Source organism: Centropristis striata, chromosome 4 (assembly GCF_030273125.1).
Source record: "Centropristis striata isolate RG_2023a ecotype Rhode Island chromosome 4, C.striata_1.0, whole genome shotgun sequence".
NCBI lineage: Eukaryota > Metazoa > Chordata > Actinopteri > Perciformes > Serranidae > Centropristis > Centropristis striata.
The window spans coordinates 21,693,126-21,712,481 of NC_081520.1; the positions used below are offsets into that span (position 1 = coordinate 21,693,126).

The 19,356-nt window shown below is 40.3% G+C and overlaps 1 protein-coding gene across 2 annotated transcripts in view; it reads left to right on the forward strand.

The window, feature by feature from the left end:
• Positions 1–249: 249 nt before the first annotated feature.
• Positions 250–19,356, forward strand: part of tpst1 (tyrosylprotein sulfotransferase 1) — a 51,323-nt gene continuing 32,216 nt past the window's right edge. For both annotated transcript variants that reach the window (XM_059331246.1, XM_059331247.1), the window contains exons 1-2: positions 250–454; positions 14,730–15,750. In XM_059331246.1, coding sequence (XP_059187229.1) covers positions 14,894–15,750 — 857 coding nt within the window. In that variant the 5' untranslated portion in view covers positions 250–454; positions 14,730–14,893. The remainder of the gene's footprint in view (positions 455–14,729; positions 15,751–19,356) is intronic.

Below are 19,356 nucleotides of genomic sequence, written 5' to 3' on the forward strand. Positions count from 1 at the left end.
GTGTTATAAGTACTTTTACTTGAGTAAGGGATCTGAACACTTTTTCCACCTCTGCTATTAATGAAGTTTAATTGATCATTGCCTTCTTGTTGAACCCGAAATATGCGTCATTATGCGTGTACTGTGCCTTTAAATCTACCATAGATCCGCCCTACATCATACGACCAATCAGCAGCTATGACACAGAACCCTCTGAATAACAGACCAATCACAGCTCGCCTTTCAACAGCAGTGGAGCAGTCCAGTTGTAACAGTCTGCTCGGTATCAGCTCCAGTCTACCACTACCAGCGCAACAAGCCTGTCCACTGTGCGACTGACACGGTCTGTCTACACAGAAAATGCCTGGAAAGTGACCCGAGAGGACGGCAGGACTGTCCTTACATTGGCACTGGATTCCGTGGATGTTTTCTGACCGACAGACCCGAGTCTCCTGCGCCGTATCAGCAGCATTAGGTAGGTTTTTTTTGGCGCTGTGGTGTTGTTGCAATGTCCCCTCTTCTCTCCTTCCATCGGCCCAGGAGCTGCGACAATTAAACGCACATTTTTGGGCAGGGGGGGCTCGAGTAACTGTAATACGTCGTTTTCTAAAACCTTGTCACAGCTACTTTTAATCTTAACTTAAATGCGGTTTACGTAATTACCAGAGTATGGCATGTCTACTGTGGAGATTGGAAAGATTCCCCCGGCTGATACAATCACAGGCTACAAATAAACGCTAAGCCCATGTCAAATAAATACATTTAGCCGGGGATGTGTGTTGACAGACAGCGCAGTTACGTGCCGCCCTCGCAATGCCGCGCTGAGCTGCATCAAAAAGAATCTGCCTCATATCGACAAACGTAGTTAGGTCACACACCTAGAAGACCACTAAAGACATTTTTTACAAATGTTAAGAAGTAACTCTTTCTCTCGACATACGGCTGGGCCGACAGGCATGACGCACTATTTCAATTAAATACAACCAAAAAAAAACATCCACGGTGCTGCTCCTATTGCGCTTTCTATCCAGACAGTGATGGGTGCGGTAAATAGCACTTTTATCAAAATATAAAGTTATTGAAGTCTACAATTGAAGCCTCAGTGATTCACATACGTGTGTTAGATTCCATTGCCATAAATCATGCTCTTTTGGTGATGAACGAGGTACCTTTTAAAATTGTTTTGAGGTCACGTAGGCCTATAACATGAATAGATAATGGGTTGTGTTGGTGTTACATATATACATGTTAAGGCCTGTGAGTGCTGTGAAGGTTGGAAAAAATGATCCAGCCTCAGTTAATGCTACTGGGCAGAGTAGCCTGCACAATACTTGTTTTCTTACCTAACAGTCACCACTTATTCCACAACAGACTTGCTCTTGTGGACCAAAGAGATCTGGTCTCAGTGAAGTTTGTCAATAAATGGGTATCGGACTTTTTCTGTTAGGTCATTATTAGTTGTTGATAAAATTATAATTAATGATAATGATAATGATAATAATAATAATAATAATAATAATGATCAAATCCTATTTTGTGTGCTTATATGATTCTTTTTGCCATGGTATCTCAAATGTAAGTGTTTTTTTTTAAACTAGTATGTATCAAAGTTAACATTTCTGTCATCTTCTCAATTCATTCCAATGTAGGCCTAATACTGAAATTTTCCATTTTTTCCAGACAGCAGTGTTATTTACTACTGCTGTGTCCTGGACTGCTGATGATTATCACCACTGATAGCTCAATATTATTCTCCATTGCTTATTGATGATGTAAGACTAACAAGAAAATATAGGAAATATACTTGTCTGCCTGCAGGCTTACAATGATAAATTAAGATGTTTTGTACCAGTCTTAGAAAGCTGATAAAGCAGTTTCCAGTGACCAGCGAGGGGGCATATAGACTACCAGTGTGTTGGTAGTCAGGAGCACATCTGCTGCATGCAGGTGGTCCAGGGGGGGAAAAAAGACTCGTCCAGTGAATTCAGTGAATTGCTCAGTGCTGGCTGCTCTCAGTGGGCCAGCTTCCACAGCTGCAGAGCTGGATCAGTTGGACTCAAGCTCACTTATACTCTCATTTCCTTGTCTGAAAAAAACACCCACTGCTGCATCACAATTATTATATTCAGTCAAGCAGCTGTCTGACCGCTGAGCCCAGCCAGAGTTTCAACTGCAGAGCAGGGCCCATATTTATGAAGTTCCTCAAAAAAGCTGCTGCTGCTCAAGGACTTACTGGTGTGGGTGCCCGCATTTATAAAACCTCCAGGAATAGCAGTACTGATGGCCGAAGACTTCAGTAGATCTCCTTCACAGCTCATTTATACTGTAAAAAAATGAATTGATGGAGGAATAAGTCTTCAATGGTGCTTCTAGTCTGGGCTACAATGTCTAAAGACATGAGATGTTATGTTGTAATGTGGAACTTAAAGCTGGCCAAAAAGATCTCTAACTTGAACAGAGCATGCAGTAATGGCACTATCGAGAAGGACACTGCTGAGCCATCTGTTTCTGTGAAATCATGATGTTGCACTCCATAATTCTTTATTAATCAGTGATGATCTGAAGCCATCGTTCAACAATTTTGTTCACCAGGGACTGCACATTTTTAAGGGAAATGCTGGGTTATGATAGCAAATGATTAATTAGCTTTAGGCCTCAACTCCTCTGTTTTTGTTTACGGTCTCTACATCACTGGCCAGCAGAGTCCAATTGGCCAGTGATGTCTCTTGTGTCGTTAACAGTAACTAAAACTGGGCAACAGTATGCATCCTACATCATACCATTGCTTATTTTCATCCCACGGCAGTTAAAAACCTATATGTGCAACAGTCTGGTTTGAATAAATTCTGTTTTTGTTAAACTTAAATTTTTTTGTGATTCCCGCCCTTTTGCATGCAAATTTAAAAGAAACCACAAATGAATATAAATGATTAATGTTATCATGCAAAAATATATTGCAGAGACTATTAGAATCATCATACTGGTGTGATTGTATGCATCAAAGTATACGTCATGTTGATTTTTCATGAAGTGCTTTAAAAGAAATTGCAAAATACTAAGATATTTATATATATTGATTAGAGGTGGGGAAAAAACAGATGCAGCATAGTATTGTGATATTTTGCGTGCCAATATTATATTGATTCATGGCCGCCGAGCATCGATATTTAGCATTCCAACGGCCTTCAGTATTTCTGCCTTTTTTGTTTTTTCTGGATGACGTAGCGGGCTCACTTTTGGGAATATACTGGAGATACTTGTATCAGAAATAACGTTGCAAACTTTTTTGATGTTTCATGGTGTTTTTCAAAGCAGTCATGTGACCTCTGATGTCAGACTATCTCAATGAAATTAGGCTCTCTTCTCCACATGGCTGCCGCCCAATTCAGAACACACAAAGAAAATAACACAACCCAAAAAATGCTTAAAATCGCAATAATATATTGGGATAAAATCTTATTGTGGGGCCTCTGGTGATTCACACCTCTAATCATCACTGATGCTCATGCCAGTGGATTCTTCTTGTCGGTAGTCTATATGAAAAAAAACCCAGCCAAATCTGAATCTAATATTATTCTGACTCAGGTATACAGCTGGTAGAATGTGAGAAATCACCGCCTTCCTGGAAAACACAGTTCTGTATGATTTTAAGATATTCAGCAGTGAAGCATGTAGAATTCATTGTAAATACTGTAGCCTAATAACATGCAAACCCTTATTTGGGTCCTGGAAGAATCAGAGTAAAAACAGTCTCCAGAGCAACACTCCTACGCTGTAAACCCTGGCAGCCCAGATTGCGTCTCACTGCCTTACAAATTGTATTCATACTGGTTGACTAAAGGCTGCCCACTCAGTACACAGACACCCCACCCAGTAACACACTGTCTAGTCTTTGGCAGATTTACTCCACTGTTTTTCTCAGTCAGTCACTTTACTGATTAGTGATGTGTCATTCAATCTTTATAACCCCTGCACTGTGATAGTGTGCAGACTATCTGCTGGGTTCTCAGGAGAAGCTGATTTACCTGAGTGTTGCATTGCTTTAACAGGGGATATTGAAACAGACATATTCTGACGCATGCAGGACTGCGAAAATGTGACCACTTCCTGTGTGAACTGGAAGTAAGCATGTGCTGACATTGTGAATTTAGTGACGGTGAGTAGTTTAGTTGAATTGTGGGGGGTGACAGTTTACCCAATTTAACCCATGATCGAGGAAGAGGATCGAGCAGAGGCAGTGTGGTAGCGTATTGCAATTCTGCAATGATGAAACGTTGACAAAACAAAAATCAAGCAGAAGTCTACTCGGCGTTCACATTCAGATCAGAGCACACATCTACCATCATCATACAAATGGGTCAGGGGGGGACTTTAATGCAGGCTGGCCCAGAAAAACAGAAACTGGATGCCATTACTCCTCTATATCTTTTAGAGGTGTGAACCACCAGAGCCCCACAATATTATTTTATCCCGATAGTTGGTTGGTGTTAGCAGGCTAGTGTTAGCTTACAACAAAGTCATTAAAATCTTGCGTTCAGCGTGTTAATAAGAACGTAATACCCGTCCATAGCGATAAAAAACGAGCAGCACAGATGTGTTGTACATGTCGTGTTTGGATCCCAATGTGGTCTCGCAAAGTCCAGAGTAACATTTGTAAAGAGACAATGTAGTCTGCTGTTGTTGTTTTTTACTTGCTAACAGAGCAGTGTATACAGACGTAATCGTTGAAGTTCGCAAGTTGCACCAACTGCAAACCAGCACCATCCCTGCAAAAGAACTAGGTTCACGTTGGTGGAAAAGGGGTATAAGAGTAAGAAGTTTGTGAAAACAATCTATATTCCATATAGAAGTGGTGTACAACATGTGAAAGCTGGGAACATCAGCTCAGCATGGTGTCCGCTATCCTAGTTAGCATTTTGTCCTTTGTAGCGCTCAGCTTTTCTCCAAGGGTGAGCAGCCCATTTCTGCTGCTCCCTTGAGAAAGTTGCCCATGTGATGGTTATGCATTATCACCCTGGCACAACTAATGATTTTTATAAATGCCAACCTTTTGACTATAAGCTCAGGCACCCACTGCTGGTTCTTCCTTTTCAAATGAAACTGACTGTAATGTGATATCAGAGTTCAGTCTAAGTCAGAGGTGAACATTTGTCACATTTTGAGTTTAATTTGGGTCATTTGCAGCATGCGAGAGTTTTTCCATCACAAGTCGGTAATCTTACCCTGTGAGTAAATGACAATAAAGCAGCCTCTCCCTCTATTATTCAGCCATTGAGTCTTTATCCCTTCCTCATCCTTTACTTGTGATTTCATGGGTGTGTGTGATATTTTATGTGGAAAAAGGGACGCAGGCATAACATTACATTCAAAACACCTAATTAATTTGGCTCAAACATTTAGGCTGACTGTGAAGATAATAGAGCTCAAATAAGACAAATATTTTTCCGTGGCTACAGGTCCAGTGACTAAACAAACGTTTAAATCACATTAAAGGAGGCAAATCTTGCCAAGGGGCAGGGTTTTTCCAATCTATAGAAATGTCAGATTGTCTCAGCTTTAATTGCACACCATCCATTCTGCACACGCAGACCAGGTCCCTGCAGGTCATAAACCGTGTGACAGGTGCATAAGCAAATGAAATCTCTCGGGAACCCAAGGTTGACGCAAGGTTTGTACAAATAATGGGGGAGGAGGACAACTGTGTTTGCCCTTATCCCTAGTTTATTTGCAGTGTGTTCCCTACAGATAATGCTTGGATGCAGAATAACAGTAGCCATGCATAGAAAGCAGACAGTCACACCGTTGGAGTAGTTTGCACATGCCAGATCATGACTTTATTCCAACTGGAATGAGACTTTCTTGCCTGCAGGGACACTTCTCCCTGTCAAACAGTCTAGCTGGGGGTTGATTGTGTGTGTTCATAGCCTGTGATTTATGCCAGAGCCTTGGGGGCAGAGGTTGTGGACAGGGTAATGGCCACAGTCCTGCTGATTGATCCTGCAGTGGTGTGGAAGTTCAGGAATGTAGCAGATCCCAGATCTGACTGGAAACTTAATAAAGGATGGATCATTTGTCAGCAAGAGGACGGCAGTAGGAGAAGAGTCCTGCACAAACACAGCCACTGTAATGGCTTGTATCTCGTTGTAGCACTGCAATTTAGCTTCTTCTTCTTATTGTTGAATCTGTGTTGCATTTGTGTAGTGTTGGAATAATCAGATAAACAAGTTCCTGCCTGTGAAAATTCACATACACACCTCCTAAAGTTGGAACAACAGCTCAGAAAGTCTGTGAACATTTTTCATAGTACAGGCCCATAGTATGGCCCTGTACTATGAAAAAGCAACATACCCAGGGTATATTTTTGTTATTTGGCTTCACTAAATCTAATGCAATCACAGTGAGCACATGATAAGTCACATGATGGTGGTCGGCAACTAACAAAGCTAACCCAGGGTTTCCCAATCTCGTTATGGCATACAAGGACAAGTCTGTTTGCAGCAGAGCGGCAGACTATACAAATGAAGAGCAAACTATAATATTAGTAAAATATGAAGAAGTTAAAGACATGATGGTAAATGGACCTGCACTTATATAGCGATTTTCTAGTCGCTTTGCAACCATTCAAAGCGCTTTACACTACAGACTGCACTCATTCACCCATTCACACACACATTCATACTGGTGGCAGAGGCTACCCTAAACGGTGCCACCTGCCACCATTGGGAATTCATTCACACACACAGATGAACGCAGCATTGGGAGCAATGCATCCGTTCGGTGGACATACCACTCTACCACATATGATCCAGGCTAAAAGCAGCAACGACAACTGGAAAATCAGTGTGAGTCATAGACTTCATATAAGTCTACTTCCCGCTAAAAAAGTAAGGCAAAACCATGACACCACTATGCATACATTTCGTGGGATACAAAAACTGCAAACTAAAAACACTCTTGCTTTTGTAGTACAGGGCACAGACCAATCCAGTATCATCTGTTGTGCAGAGATTCAGCATCAATGTCAGACATGCACATGTTTAAACTGCAATCCCAGTTGTTTCTGTGCCACCTTTAGGCAAGGAAAGGAACAGTATCAGCAGGTGCAGCTATAGAAGCTGCTATAAAACATAATCTGGAACATTTATCACAGCTACACCTGAGCTGTCATGTCCAGCAGCCTTTACACACATCAAAACACATATGCTTATGCAGAATGCTGCTGGGAGTGAAAAATGTCATCTTTAAAAAAGGCTCATATCTTTCCAAAACTTCAGCTAATTTACAGTATATAATGGAAGAAGTGCTTTATCACACTGCATTTCTTCCTTCCCTTTTATTTATTCTGCCTTAACTCCTGACAAACCAACAGCAGCACTGCAGCAGAGCAGCCTATAAACAAAGTGATGGATCTCTCAGCTGCATCGTGTCTGTGAAGAATGGACAGAAGTTTAGAGCTGTCTCAGAAGAACTTTAATTACTTTAAATTCAACTTTTAAACAGATTCACTGCCAGTTTATCAGTTGGACAGTTTCTTGTGAAGACGTACAAGCAGCTCTTCTGTTCTTGTTGCTGCCAAGATGGCTGGCATGAAGTTTCACCAAATAGAGGGAAATGGAAATGGATTCACTGTGTGCTGGGATGGCTGTGCACGGTGAATTCTGAATATTGGAGAACTGTTAATGTTACAGTCATGGAAAAAATTATTAGACCACCCATGTTTTCTTCAATTTATTGTTCATTTAATGCCTGGTACAACTAAAGGTACATTTGTTTGGACAAATATAATGACAACAACAAAAATAGCTCATAAGAGTTTAATTTAAGAGCTGCTATCTAGACATTTTCCATGGTTTTCTTCATAATGATTTTGGTTATTATCAAGCAAACCATGGAAATTGGCTAGATATCAGCTCTTAAATTAAACTCTTATGAGCTTTTTGTTGTTATTATATTTTTCCAAACAAATGTACCTTTAGTTGAACCAGGCATTAAAATGAACAATAAATTGAAGAAAAGGGTTGTCTAATAATTATTTCCATGACTGTATATGCATGTTGGAGTCTTTGTGAAATAAGATATAGTTTACTGTCTACTTAATATAAGTTACTGAGGATTCGGCATTGGAACACAACACAGTAAATTAAAAATTAAGTCTTTAGTCAGCTACAATAGGTCAGAACATTTAATCAAAGAAACACTTTAACCTGGCTGTCATTTTTATTAAGCAATTCATCTCAGGTCAGGAATTATGAAAGTTAAGAATCCTGGTTTTTCTGCTGTTATTTGCTTTTCCTCTCTCAGCAGCGCTTCACGAGGTGCAGTCGCTCTCGTTATTAAGTGCTGATGTGGTTTGGTTTCACCGTTGCTCCGTGGAGAGCAGCCTCAGCCTCCACTGCTTCCCCTAACAGATCAATGGAAAAAATAATCTGCAAGGAGGATAAAATATCAGTAACAGTAGAGAGGAGAGCCTCAATTAATTTAACACAAACACATTTAAGCCCCTCTGCGAGATGTAACACGGCACTGCTCCGAATCTCAACTGCAGTTTGTTATCAGTCAGGCTTCACCTCTGAAGGGACTCTAGCTCAAATCTTTGGGTCCATTTCCATTTTTCCTTCACATATTTTAATAGATATATCAATAGTGCTACACGTTCTGATTTAAGACCAAAGTACACCAGGTGACCCTAATAAACCCACCACTTGTAATGCCCATACAGTTATGGGAAGTAGTTTAGGATAATGAATGAAAATCACGCTCATCCAAACAATAAATTCTAGGATAATTCTAGGAGCTGGATAAAAGAGATGGAGAAATAGAGTCTACCCCACCAATTAATATATATATGTATTTATTTTACCACTGAGGTGACATTTCATGAATCATGCTCCTCTTCACACCAGTACCATGTTGTTTTCTTTTTTGATATCTGAAATTACAACAATTTAATAATAACAAATGAGACACAAAATGAACATACATAAACATAAATAAACATTGATTTAACTATGTTATTGCATGCATTGTCTCATAAGTAGATCTGCACTTACTAAGTAGATGTTGACAGCTCATCAAAAAACTTTAAAATAAAAAAAATTTGAAATCCATAAGAAGCCTTTCTACTTATGGATTTAAATTGTTTAGTGCACTTAACAACTGCATTGAGCAACATATAGCAGCATCTCCTTGTTTTGTAAAGAGAACCGAAATTTGCAACTCACATAAGCAATACACACACACACACACACACACACACACACACACACACACACACACACACACACACACCATAGAGATCTGTGATGCCTTTTCGCCATAGGACATTCACACTGATTCAGGGACGGCTTGATATTGGGGTTCATTCACATGAAGTGGGAGGAGATTGTAGCAGCGTTTAACAGTTTGTGGTGGAATTCAAGGAAAGATTCCTTTGTGAGAACTGAAAAGTGTTTAAGAACTTGCTTGACTAAGTATTTTCAATACATGATAATATATTGAAAAGATTATAATGAGTATTCAAGTCTGTAAACAGAGTCACGTCATACTGTACAGCTGAATAGGGATGGTTCAATCACCATTAGGCTCAAGAAGATCCGACAAAGTCCTTTATACAGTTGACTGAGTCCACTCTGTGCTGGTGATGCCAGTGCGTAGGTGCACATCTGTATTGAACCATGAGTGAAACAAACACTGCTGATGTGGCCAACACTATTCAAGGTACAGAAGTTCAGAGTTTAGTTGTTACAGAACACATTAAATTACTTTTTCTCCAATACAGAAGCACAGTGCAGCATGCAGTACACACACACACACCCATCCCCCACCAAATGGATGGCTCTCTCTATGTTCCTGTTCAGACCTGATGATAACATGTGATGATGTCACAAACCTCAGTGAGAGTTAGCTGAATTGCTCTCAGCCTCCCAGATTGATTGTATCTTGCTGCAAAAGTGAATCAGAAGGTGTACTTCCCCTTTAAGGGCCGTTGCAGCAGCCTTGGGGTAACGGCGGGTCCTTCTTGTACTCCCACTAATAGACTAAAGGTGTTGGCAGCCTGGCATGCTTTGTGACTTCCCCCTCCCTTTTAACAATGAATCACCAATGAGAAGATACAGAGATGTGAGAAAGTGTGGGTGGGCTGAGAGAAAAGGTGAAGTCTGACGACAGGAAAACAAAGAAATAAGCGTTGTCAGAATCTGCATTGTAAGAGCCTTTTGTACAGTATTTACACATTTTCTGCATTCCTCAGGCCATGCATAGGTAATACTTGAAGCATTTATCTGCAGCTTAGTGTTGCATGAGCCCCCTCTCACAGGGAGGCAATGCAAAGGAGTTAACAGTTGAGGATGTTTGCTTAATAGCAACAACAGCCACTTGGCTCATTAGGTACAAGAAAGCCAACAACATGGTGTCAGAGGGAAACAGATGGTGGAGTGATGCATTGGCTGAAGAGATTCAAATACAATACAGAAAATATGGATTTATGCCAGTTAATACCATCAGCACACTGACTTAATGATATTCAGCCAATTACCCAGATTATTACTTACATTTAAACTATTATTTTGTTTATTTAGATTGATTTTTTTTTGCCTTTTGTTGTTATTTGGATTCAGTGTTCCATGGTATTTTATTCAATGTTTCATTTGTTATCTTATTTTGAAGGGCAAACATCCATTAGTGTGTTGTGTTGATAAACTGTTGAAGGCGAGCGGAATAAAGCGTTTTTTTTTTTGGCTTCAATTCTACTTAAGTTCAGGTTTTAACAAACTAAAGATAAGAATAACCCAAACTCAAAGATATGTGTTCACCATTCACAACCTGTGGCTACATCCAGAAAATGAGATAAAGCGGATCTAACATGTAGCTGGTTATTGTAACCTAATCCGAACTGCACGGAAAGACAGTGGCCTACATTGTCAGCAATCCAAACATTTTTTTTCAGAATTTCCCCTTCAAAACGGGTATATTCCATTCATTTGGATATTTTCAGGAAATACAAACACTTTGCACCTTTAAAGACTGAGTAGGATTGACTGATCAGGAGTTTTGTGAAAATTCCCTTCAGGAGAAATGAGAAGGATAATCCGTGATGAAAAAGCAAGTCTCTTTTCTAGAAAAAGGTTTGACAGATTATGCAGGTCAATACCAATTAGGGATGGGAATAATTAATCGATGATTGATTAATGGTCGTTAAGAATTTGGTCGATCACATGGAATTTTTAATCGATCTGTGTGCTTTTTTAAAATTTTATCTATGACTGCTTATCAGTACTGAACTGTGGCCGTACGTCAATAAACCAATGAGCTGAGAATTAAGCTGGATAAAGCTAGAGTTTGCAAACTGAAAGCTGCAATAACAATTATGAAACACACAGAAATACAAGAGTATTAATTTGAGCAAAACTAGCTTACTGTATCAAACCTTGCTAGCTTGAATTACTGAGTTTAATTTGATCCAAAACTTATTTAAACACAAAACACATTTAAATATGAAGATTACTATGAAAACTAACCTCATGCCTCTTCGGGGGCTAAAACATAAAACATTGAACTCCTTGACGTTATCTTTACAGTATAACCTCAGTTGATTTAGTTTTACGATTGACAGGATCAAGTCTCTTTTTGTCAAAACAGGCTTTTGCATAGTACTGTATATATATCTTTTATTTTGTCCATGTATGCATGTTTTTACACATACTGGAGTATGTGTAAAAACATAGCAATTCATCCATTAATTGATCATTAAGTTATAGATAGATCCAAAGGCCCATCTCTAATATCAATCTTAATTATTTTTTGCCATCTTTAGATGTAGCCAAATTCATCCAAATAATATTGAGCCTCCAAGCATGTATTCTTGTTGGGGCAGGAAAAGCCTCTTCAGTAGCATTTAGATGACAGTACGGTATCATTGGCTCATGTGATGGAATGGTGATGGAAGTATAAGCTTTGTGATATTTAGTAAATCCTCTCTTTGCATTTTTGTGGTACCATCACCATCCAAACCTGCAGGCTTCAGATATTTGGACAGTTAGTCAGAATGAGTCTTCTGCATTTCTATTTGTCATAGTCCTGTCTTCAAGTTTTGTGTTTCAGTCAGTGTGTGGTTTTGTCAGGGCTGGGCACAGATGGTAAACGTTGTTTTCTGCCTTCATCAGCAGTGTCTGTTGCCTGCCAAACATTTACTCTGAAAAGCATTTCTAAACATAGCAGTATGTGAAGACCTTGGGATCTCTAAGTAACTTCAGACTTTCACATCGTCCCAGCAGGGCATTAAATGCCATTGTGGGTTATGTATTTGTGAGGAATGAATAGTGTTCCTTATTTAAATGCCACGAGAACAAAGAAGATGACAGAGTCCTGCGTCACTCTGTTCTTCTCAGCCCAGACGAAAATGCATCCAAACAGTCCCTGAAATAGCACGACGGAAGGAGTGGGCTGCACTGGGTTCACTGCTCTGCTGTGATGAACAGCAGCCTGTCACATTGTGATGCCAGAGTCCCTGTTGTAGCACTGCTGCAGAACAACGCTGACAGAATCTGTTAATCATCATGCTCATGGAGACGTGGACCATGTGTAAACAGACAGCAGAGTAAATAAGGATTGTGAAGCTACATCATGTAATTCTTAGACCATACAAGTCAAGCTATACCATATCTGTTTTTGTATGCTAAAAACGGTCCTGTGTGTCTGACCCATCCTGTTGATGGGCCAAATAGTTGTTCATGAATGATGCATTTTATTATTATTTATTATATCCAATTGGGCTAGGGGTGGCAGATATTGCCAAAGATATAAAATGTTATATCATGGTGTATATCATTATACAGCAATTGTTTTGTAAATTCAACTAAGAAATGGTTTAAAATAACCATATCAAAACATTATCACATTTAATAAAAACAGTACGAGTGTGTGTAAAAAATAATGTGGAGAACCACTGGAGTGGAAGACCTTAGTGACCAGACAGTAGAGGTGGGGAAAAAAACGATACAGGATAGCATTGCAATATTTTTCGTGGTGGTGTCATAACGACTCATTTCGCCAAGTATCAATATTTAGCGAAAATACTGATGGCGAGCCTGGCATCAGAATTTTTAGCAGTTTTTTTATATGAAACTACAAACTATCTAAGGAATCTATAGGCACCATGTGCATTGGGATATCGTGTCAAGAAGTTGTGGAAATAACGCTGCAAAGTTAGGCTTTTTTGTTTCATTCAAAAAACAGTGAAGCTTAAAGTTGAGGAAAGTTTGATAAAATGCTGCAGTTGTTGTCGTCCATACATGTTTGATATCAGTTCAGTTCAGTGTGACTGAATACTTTGTTGGTCAGTCTGTGGGTTTGATTCTCATTGTGGAGAAATAAAAAGACTGAAGTGAGATGAATAGACTGAGAATTTTCTTTTATTTGACAAAACAATTCTTGATTTAACTTAATTTTGTGGACGAAATGCATTTAAACAGTTAAATCCCAATATATTGTATTGCAATACTCAACGTAACGCAAAATGCTTAAAATTGTAATAATGTCGTATTTTGACTCAAGTATCGGGATAAAATCATATCGTGGGGCCTCTGCTGATTCACACCTCAACCAGACAGTAGGTATGGTGGACTGTAACTAAGTACATTTCCTCAAGTACAGCTGCTAAAGTACAATTTTACAGTACATGTACTGTACTTGAGCATTTCTACTTTCTGCTACTTTATACTTCTACTCCTCTACATTTATGTGACAGTTTTACTACTGTAGTTACAGATTAAGATTATTTATACAAATTTTGTAACTCATAAATAATAATGTATTAGTATAGGTTAGGTTAAATTAAGTACTTATGTACTTGAAGTACATATTGATACTTTTATATTTGGGAAAAATGTTTTTTGTCCAGTGAGAAAGGGGCTTAAATGAGGCACTGCTGCACCGGCCTGACCTGCTGTCCGTTTGTTCAGGAGGGTGACTGCGGCTGCAGAGAAAACCCTTTAACAAATAAGCTGTCGTAAGCCTGTAGCTTTTACTTCCCAACAGCAGAGGAAAAGCTGTCAGTCAGCCCACTGTGGTGTGTGGAATTTATGTGCGGCGTGTGTGTGTTGTGTGCAAGCCAAGTACACATTGCCCTATCTACAGAATGAGTTTGCGTGTATGTCAAAATTAAAAGCTGAAGGCTAAATGTCACAGATGATGTATAGGCTACCTGAGAATCAAAGCCAGACTGACGTCAAGCAAAATGAAAAATAGAGCCACCCTCGGTTAAATGCATAGATTTGTTGTTCTACATTCTTGGTGTCTTGTCAGTGGATAATTTTAGTCGTTTATCTTTCAGTGAGCATTGTATTCTTTCCACTAACTCTCCATAAAATGCCTGGGAGACAGAGTTCATTAGTTTTTCTGGTGGCAACTCCATTGTCATAATTGTGTTCGAAGCAGTTTTGTGTCAACTTTGTGATTCAAGACTCTTCAAAGTAAAATAGAGCGCAGTAGTGTTGGCCCGAGATCAAAAGGCCCATGTGGAGAATGTGGTGATCAGTCTTCTTGACAAATTTCTCTGTAGATTTATTCTGGGATGTTTGATGTGCATGCCACAATGACAGTGGAGCATCCTGGTGCCTGACATCTGTCACAAGTTTTTTTAGAATCTGGGACATGAAATGGTACATTTGATTAGGTTTTGTTGTTAACTTTGCTTGAGGAGTGTTGTCCTGGTGTATAATCAGAACTGTCTTTTTGTTTTTCCCACTATTCAGGCCTCATGGAGCTGGGAACTCGAGGCCTGCTGTGCACCAGGGAGCTTGATCCATGCCCGGTTCCCAGTAAACAACCATAAAGGGTGGGAACCTTGATTACCCATCAGTTCCTTTTCCCCCATCCCTCCCCCTAAATTGCCCCTGTGGCGATATTGTCCTGCAACATGATTGGCAAGCTGAAACAGAACTTGCTGGTGGCCTGTCTGATCATCAGCTCGGTCACGGTCTTCTACCTGGGCCGCCATGCCATGGATTGCCACCATCGATTTGAGGAGCACGGCCAGCCGGGGGGGATCCTGCCTTTGTCAGCACTGGGAGGCAGCATGCGGACCACCTTACGGACAGGCCAGAATCTCAGCACGCCTTTTGTTTACAACAAAGACATGCCACTCATTTTCATCGGTGGAGTGCCCCGCAGTGGGACCACGCTCATGCGAGCCATGCTGGACGCCCACCCTGAGGTGCGCTGTGGTGAGGAAACCCGCGTCATCCCTCGCATCCTGGCCATGAAGCAGATGTGGAGCCGCTCAGGCCGGGAGAAGATGCGCCTGGACGAGGCCGGTGTGACAGATGAGGTGCTGGATGCCGCCATGCAGGCCTTCCTGCTGGAAATTATTGTCAAACATGGAGAGCCCGCCAACTTTCTCTGCAACAAGGACCCTTTTGCCTTGAAATCTCTTTCATACCTGGCCAAAATCTTTCCCCGTGCCAAGTTTGTACTCATGATTCGTGACGGCCGGGCTTCAGTTCACTCCATGATCTCACGGAAGGTGACCATTGCCGGCTTTGACCTGGGCAGCTACCGGGACTGCCTGACCAAGTGGAATCGGGCCATAGAGATCATGTACACTCAGTGCCTGGAGGCGTCGGACAAATGCCTACCTGTGCACTATGAACAGTTGGTCCTACATCCTGAGAAATGGATGAAGACACTGCTGAAATTCCTTGACGTTCCTTGGAATGATGCTGTCCTTCACCATGAGGAGCTCATTGGGAAAGCTGGAGGAGTGTCCCTCTCCAAGTAAGTAATCCTAGAACATTTCCATTTTCCTATGCCCTAGCCCAAAACCCAAACCCAGATGTCCTGTTCTGTACTCATACTTTGAGACTGTATCAGGACATCCCTAACTTACATCTTTCAAAGACTCTGTATTGGGGCGAATCACAACATTTTTAAGTGATCTATATCGGCCAGAGTAAAAAGAGAGTAATAAGCACAATTAACCAACTAACTACTAATCAGTGGAAGATACAGAGGATGAAATTAAACCCACAATGCAGTTTATTCAGGTAACTAAACCACATAAACAAACACTGAAGGACAGGAGAGAAATGTCTTTGAGGCAGCAACAATGCCAAATGGTTTGTTATATTCTAAATGATAAAGAATGAAAGGGAAAAAAAACAAAACATTTAGGAATCGCTTGGATGCAAAGTATGGCTATTCAGTTGTTGATCATATTACATTGGAATGATTTGATAACTGTAATGTAATGTATTTTCTCAGGAAGTATCAGAGACTCGATATTGGTAGATAATAAATATCACGATTTTGAATGGGATCAGTAGCAAAAAAAACTTGATCTGGATATCAAGACTCCAGTGGACCTTCACCATATCTCCTGTTAGTCTTCCAAGGTTGAAGTAGAAAGGTAGTGAATTATAAGTGATCCTGTTTAATGAGAACTGTAGACTGACTTTGTCGACTACTTTGTTTTACGTTCTGTTTTTTTCTTACGCAGTAATTGTAGTGATTGTAGCCACTCTGGCTATTGTCCCTGTGTCTTTGATCTATCTCGTTAGTAGCTCTGGGAGAGACTTGTCCATGTCGTTATATCCAGAAAGAACTCTTTAATTTCAGAGTAATTACAATGTAGGCCCTTGCAATGCCCTTCAAGAATAGATTTTCCCTTCAAGCAGTTCCCTTTAACTGATTCTGACTACCTCTACTGTCGTCTTCTTGTTCCTTCCTTCCTTCTATCAGGGTTGAGTGCACTCCTTTGTTAAACGGGGGTCAACAGCCTCTTGTCTGTCCCACTGTATGTTTAAACTAAGCTTCGGGCCATTTAGGATACTTTCCACACTCGTAGTTACTACTAGTGAGGAATCTGTGAGGAATCTCAACCCATCAGTGTGTCATGCTGTGATTCTTCTTCACTTTCTTTTTTGTCAGAGGTTCCTTAACATCTTGGAAACTTTTTTGAATGCAGTTTCAGAAAGCTGCCTGCTGCCTCTGTGATAAGAAATGTATTCATGTTTATGCGGATAATAAGCAGCACAGGCTTCATTTTGACAAGATGCTTCCTCTACAGCTACAGATGGATTAAATAACTCATTGCTGAGGTAATGGTGGTTAAATAAATATTTGCTATTGCAAGAAGATGTGATTTGTGCCAGCCTCCAAGCTCCCCGGGGTAAGCTGGGCCCGCCATACATCACATTCCCAGTGCAATAGAAATGAGCTTGGACGTGCCCATGTCTACTTAGCTTTTTACTACTTGGCCTGTAGGGGAGAGAAAGTATGGATCTGCTTTTAACGTGAAGAAAAATTACATGTAGGTAGCAGTGTGCCAGGTTGTAGATATCACTTTCTATTTAATATCACTTCCTACAGGTCTTAAAAATAAGCATTTGCCTCTGGCCTTGAAATATATCCTACCCATGTTTTCACAAAGCCTCCAGACTTTCCATTATTCCATTTCTTTGGAAATTAAACATCCTATGGCTGCGCACAGCAAGGAACCCAGTCATTAGTGAACTTGTGCACTATGGCACTGTAAGCAGGTTTTCCTAATGGCCCTGCCTGATGTCAAATTGTTTTGGTTTCAGTGAGTTGGGAGCTTGGCCTCTGGAAGTCATTGAGGAAACGCTGAAGGGGTGCAACCCCATTCCTCGCCTCTGTTTACCCCCCTCTGCTACCACCCTCTTCCTGCCACGTAGCACCAGAACATACTCTGTTTCCTCTCAATACGTTTGGGCCACGTTTTGTTATTGCCTGCATATGAGACACTCATGCTTTGCATCCATTGAGTCATTGCCCTGACTGCAGTTCTTTATGAAATCATCCCACTTCCTCCGTAGTAAAAAAGGGAGGGGAGATTTCCTTCCTCTGGTTGAAAATGTCTAATTGGCACCATATTTCATTTCTCATTCCTTCTGTTTTCCTTCTTCATTCCGGTGACTTTAATCTGTTTGACTATGAGACGAAGAAGCAGAAGTACAGTGCAGAGGTCAGCATACATATGTTCAGTCATGGGCCAGTTTTTTTTCCGAGAAGTGTTCAATTTATGGGAGGGGAGTCAGCGTATTAAAGTCACTGTAAAGCTATGAAATGATGATAAATTAAATAGGAATAACATTAACTTATAAAACGTTTGTTTAATGTTTTGCATTCAAGACATTATACATTTAACACATACTGGCTGATAACATTGTCGATTTAGACAAGGCATTTATTTGATGTATATTTAAAAAACAAAACAATCAAACATTGTTAACAATATTAATTGACATGAGCCTTGTATTTGCATTCGTTTCTTCAGAAGGGGGTCAAGATATTTTTATTGGAGTGTGGGATTTAGCCCATGGGACACAGTTTGCCTACCACTGATGAAGAGTGCGAGCTGTGTGGCCATGTCCAGCTCACTTCATTTTAACAAAGTCAAGCAAACCTTCAACTGATATTTGATAAGTAAGACCTTGATAAAAGCTAACGTCAATACACTGCTAGACTCTTAAACTAGGAGGTTACGAGGTTACCTTTCCACAAAGTATCATGGAAATTGAACAAGTAGATTTTCCATAATCTTGCTGACCACCCAAGACTAGATTATTACCCGTTTGGTGGTCTATCCTGATAGAGGAAAGCTATTCTCACCAAGCCTTCTCTAGTGAGGTAAAAGTACCGTGATTCTCTGTCAAGGACTCTTCAGAGTGCTGATAATTGCTGACACGTGAGCTTGAAACTACTTGTGGTTGAGCAAATGCCTTCCTGATCCTGAAACCCATAGAAGAATAGCTTGACCAGTGTCACTATACCAACATCCAGACAATAAGGATGAAGCACCAAATAATGACACAGCTACAAGGTTGCTGACCTCTTGAGAATTTTCTTTGAGTTTATATATTGACCTCTGACCTGGAATGCCCTAATTCTGTAGTTCTAGATGAGGTAATGGGAAAAGAAGGGGACCAAAGAATGACTTATACAAGGCAACTGTGGCCATATCAACCACAAATCTAGTAAAAAAGTTTAACAGATGTACAATATATCCAACTAAGCATGCTTGGCTCCTTCTTTTTATGACTTCATACATTTTCATCACTCTGTTTGAGGTCAGTTTGGTCTTTGAGTCACAGCCTAACTCGCACTGAATGTTTAGACTACAGAAACATTCTGCTCCACTTGTAGTGATCATAACCTCATAGGTTTGGCGGGAAATATAACTTAGAATGTGATGCATGGCAGGTGGGTTTTACAGTTAAGAAATTATGTCAAACACTTAGTTTTGTGCTGTGATGCTTGTACCTGCTGTAGAACCCAGTATACCCAGTGAAACACCCACAAGTGTCAACTTTTGAGTGAAGCTCAGAGAAACTTGCAGCTACAACTGAGTTCAGTCTTTTG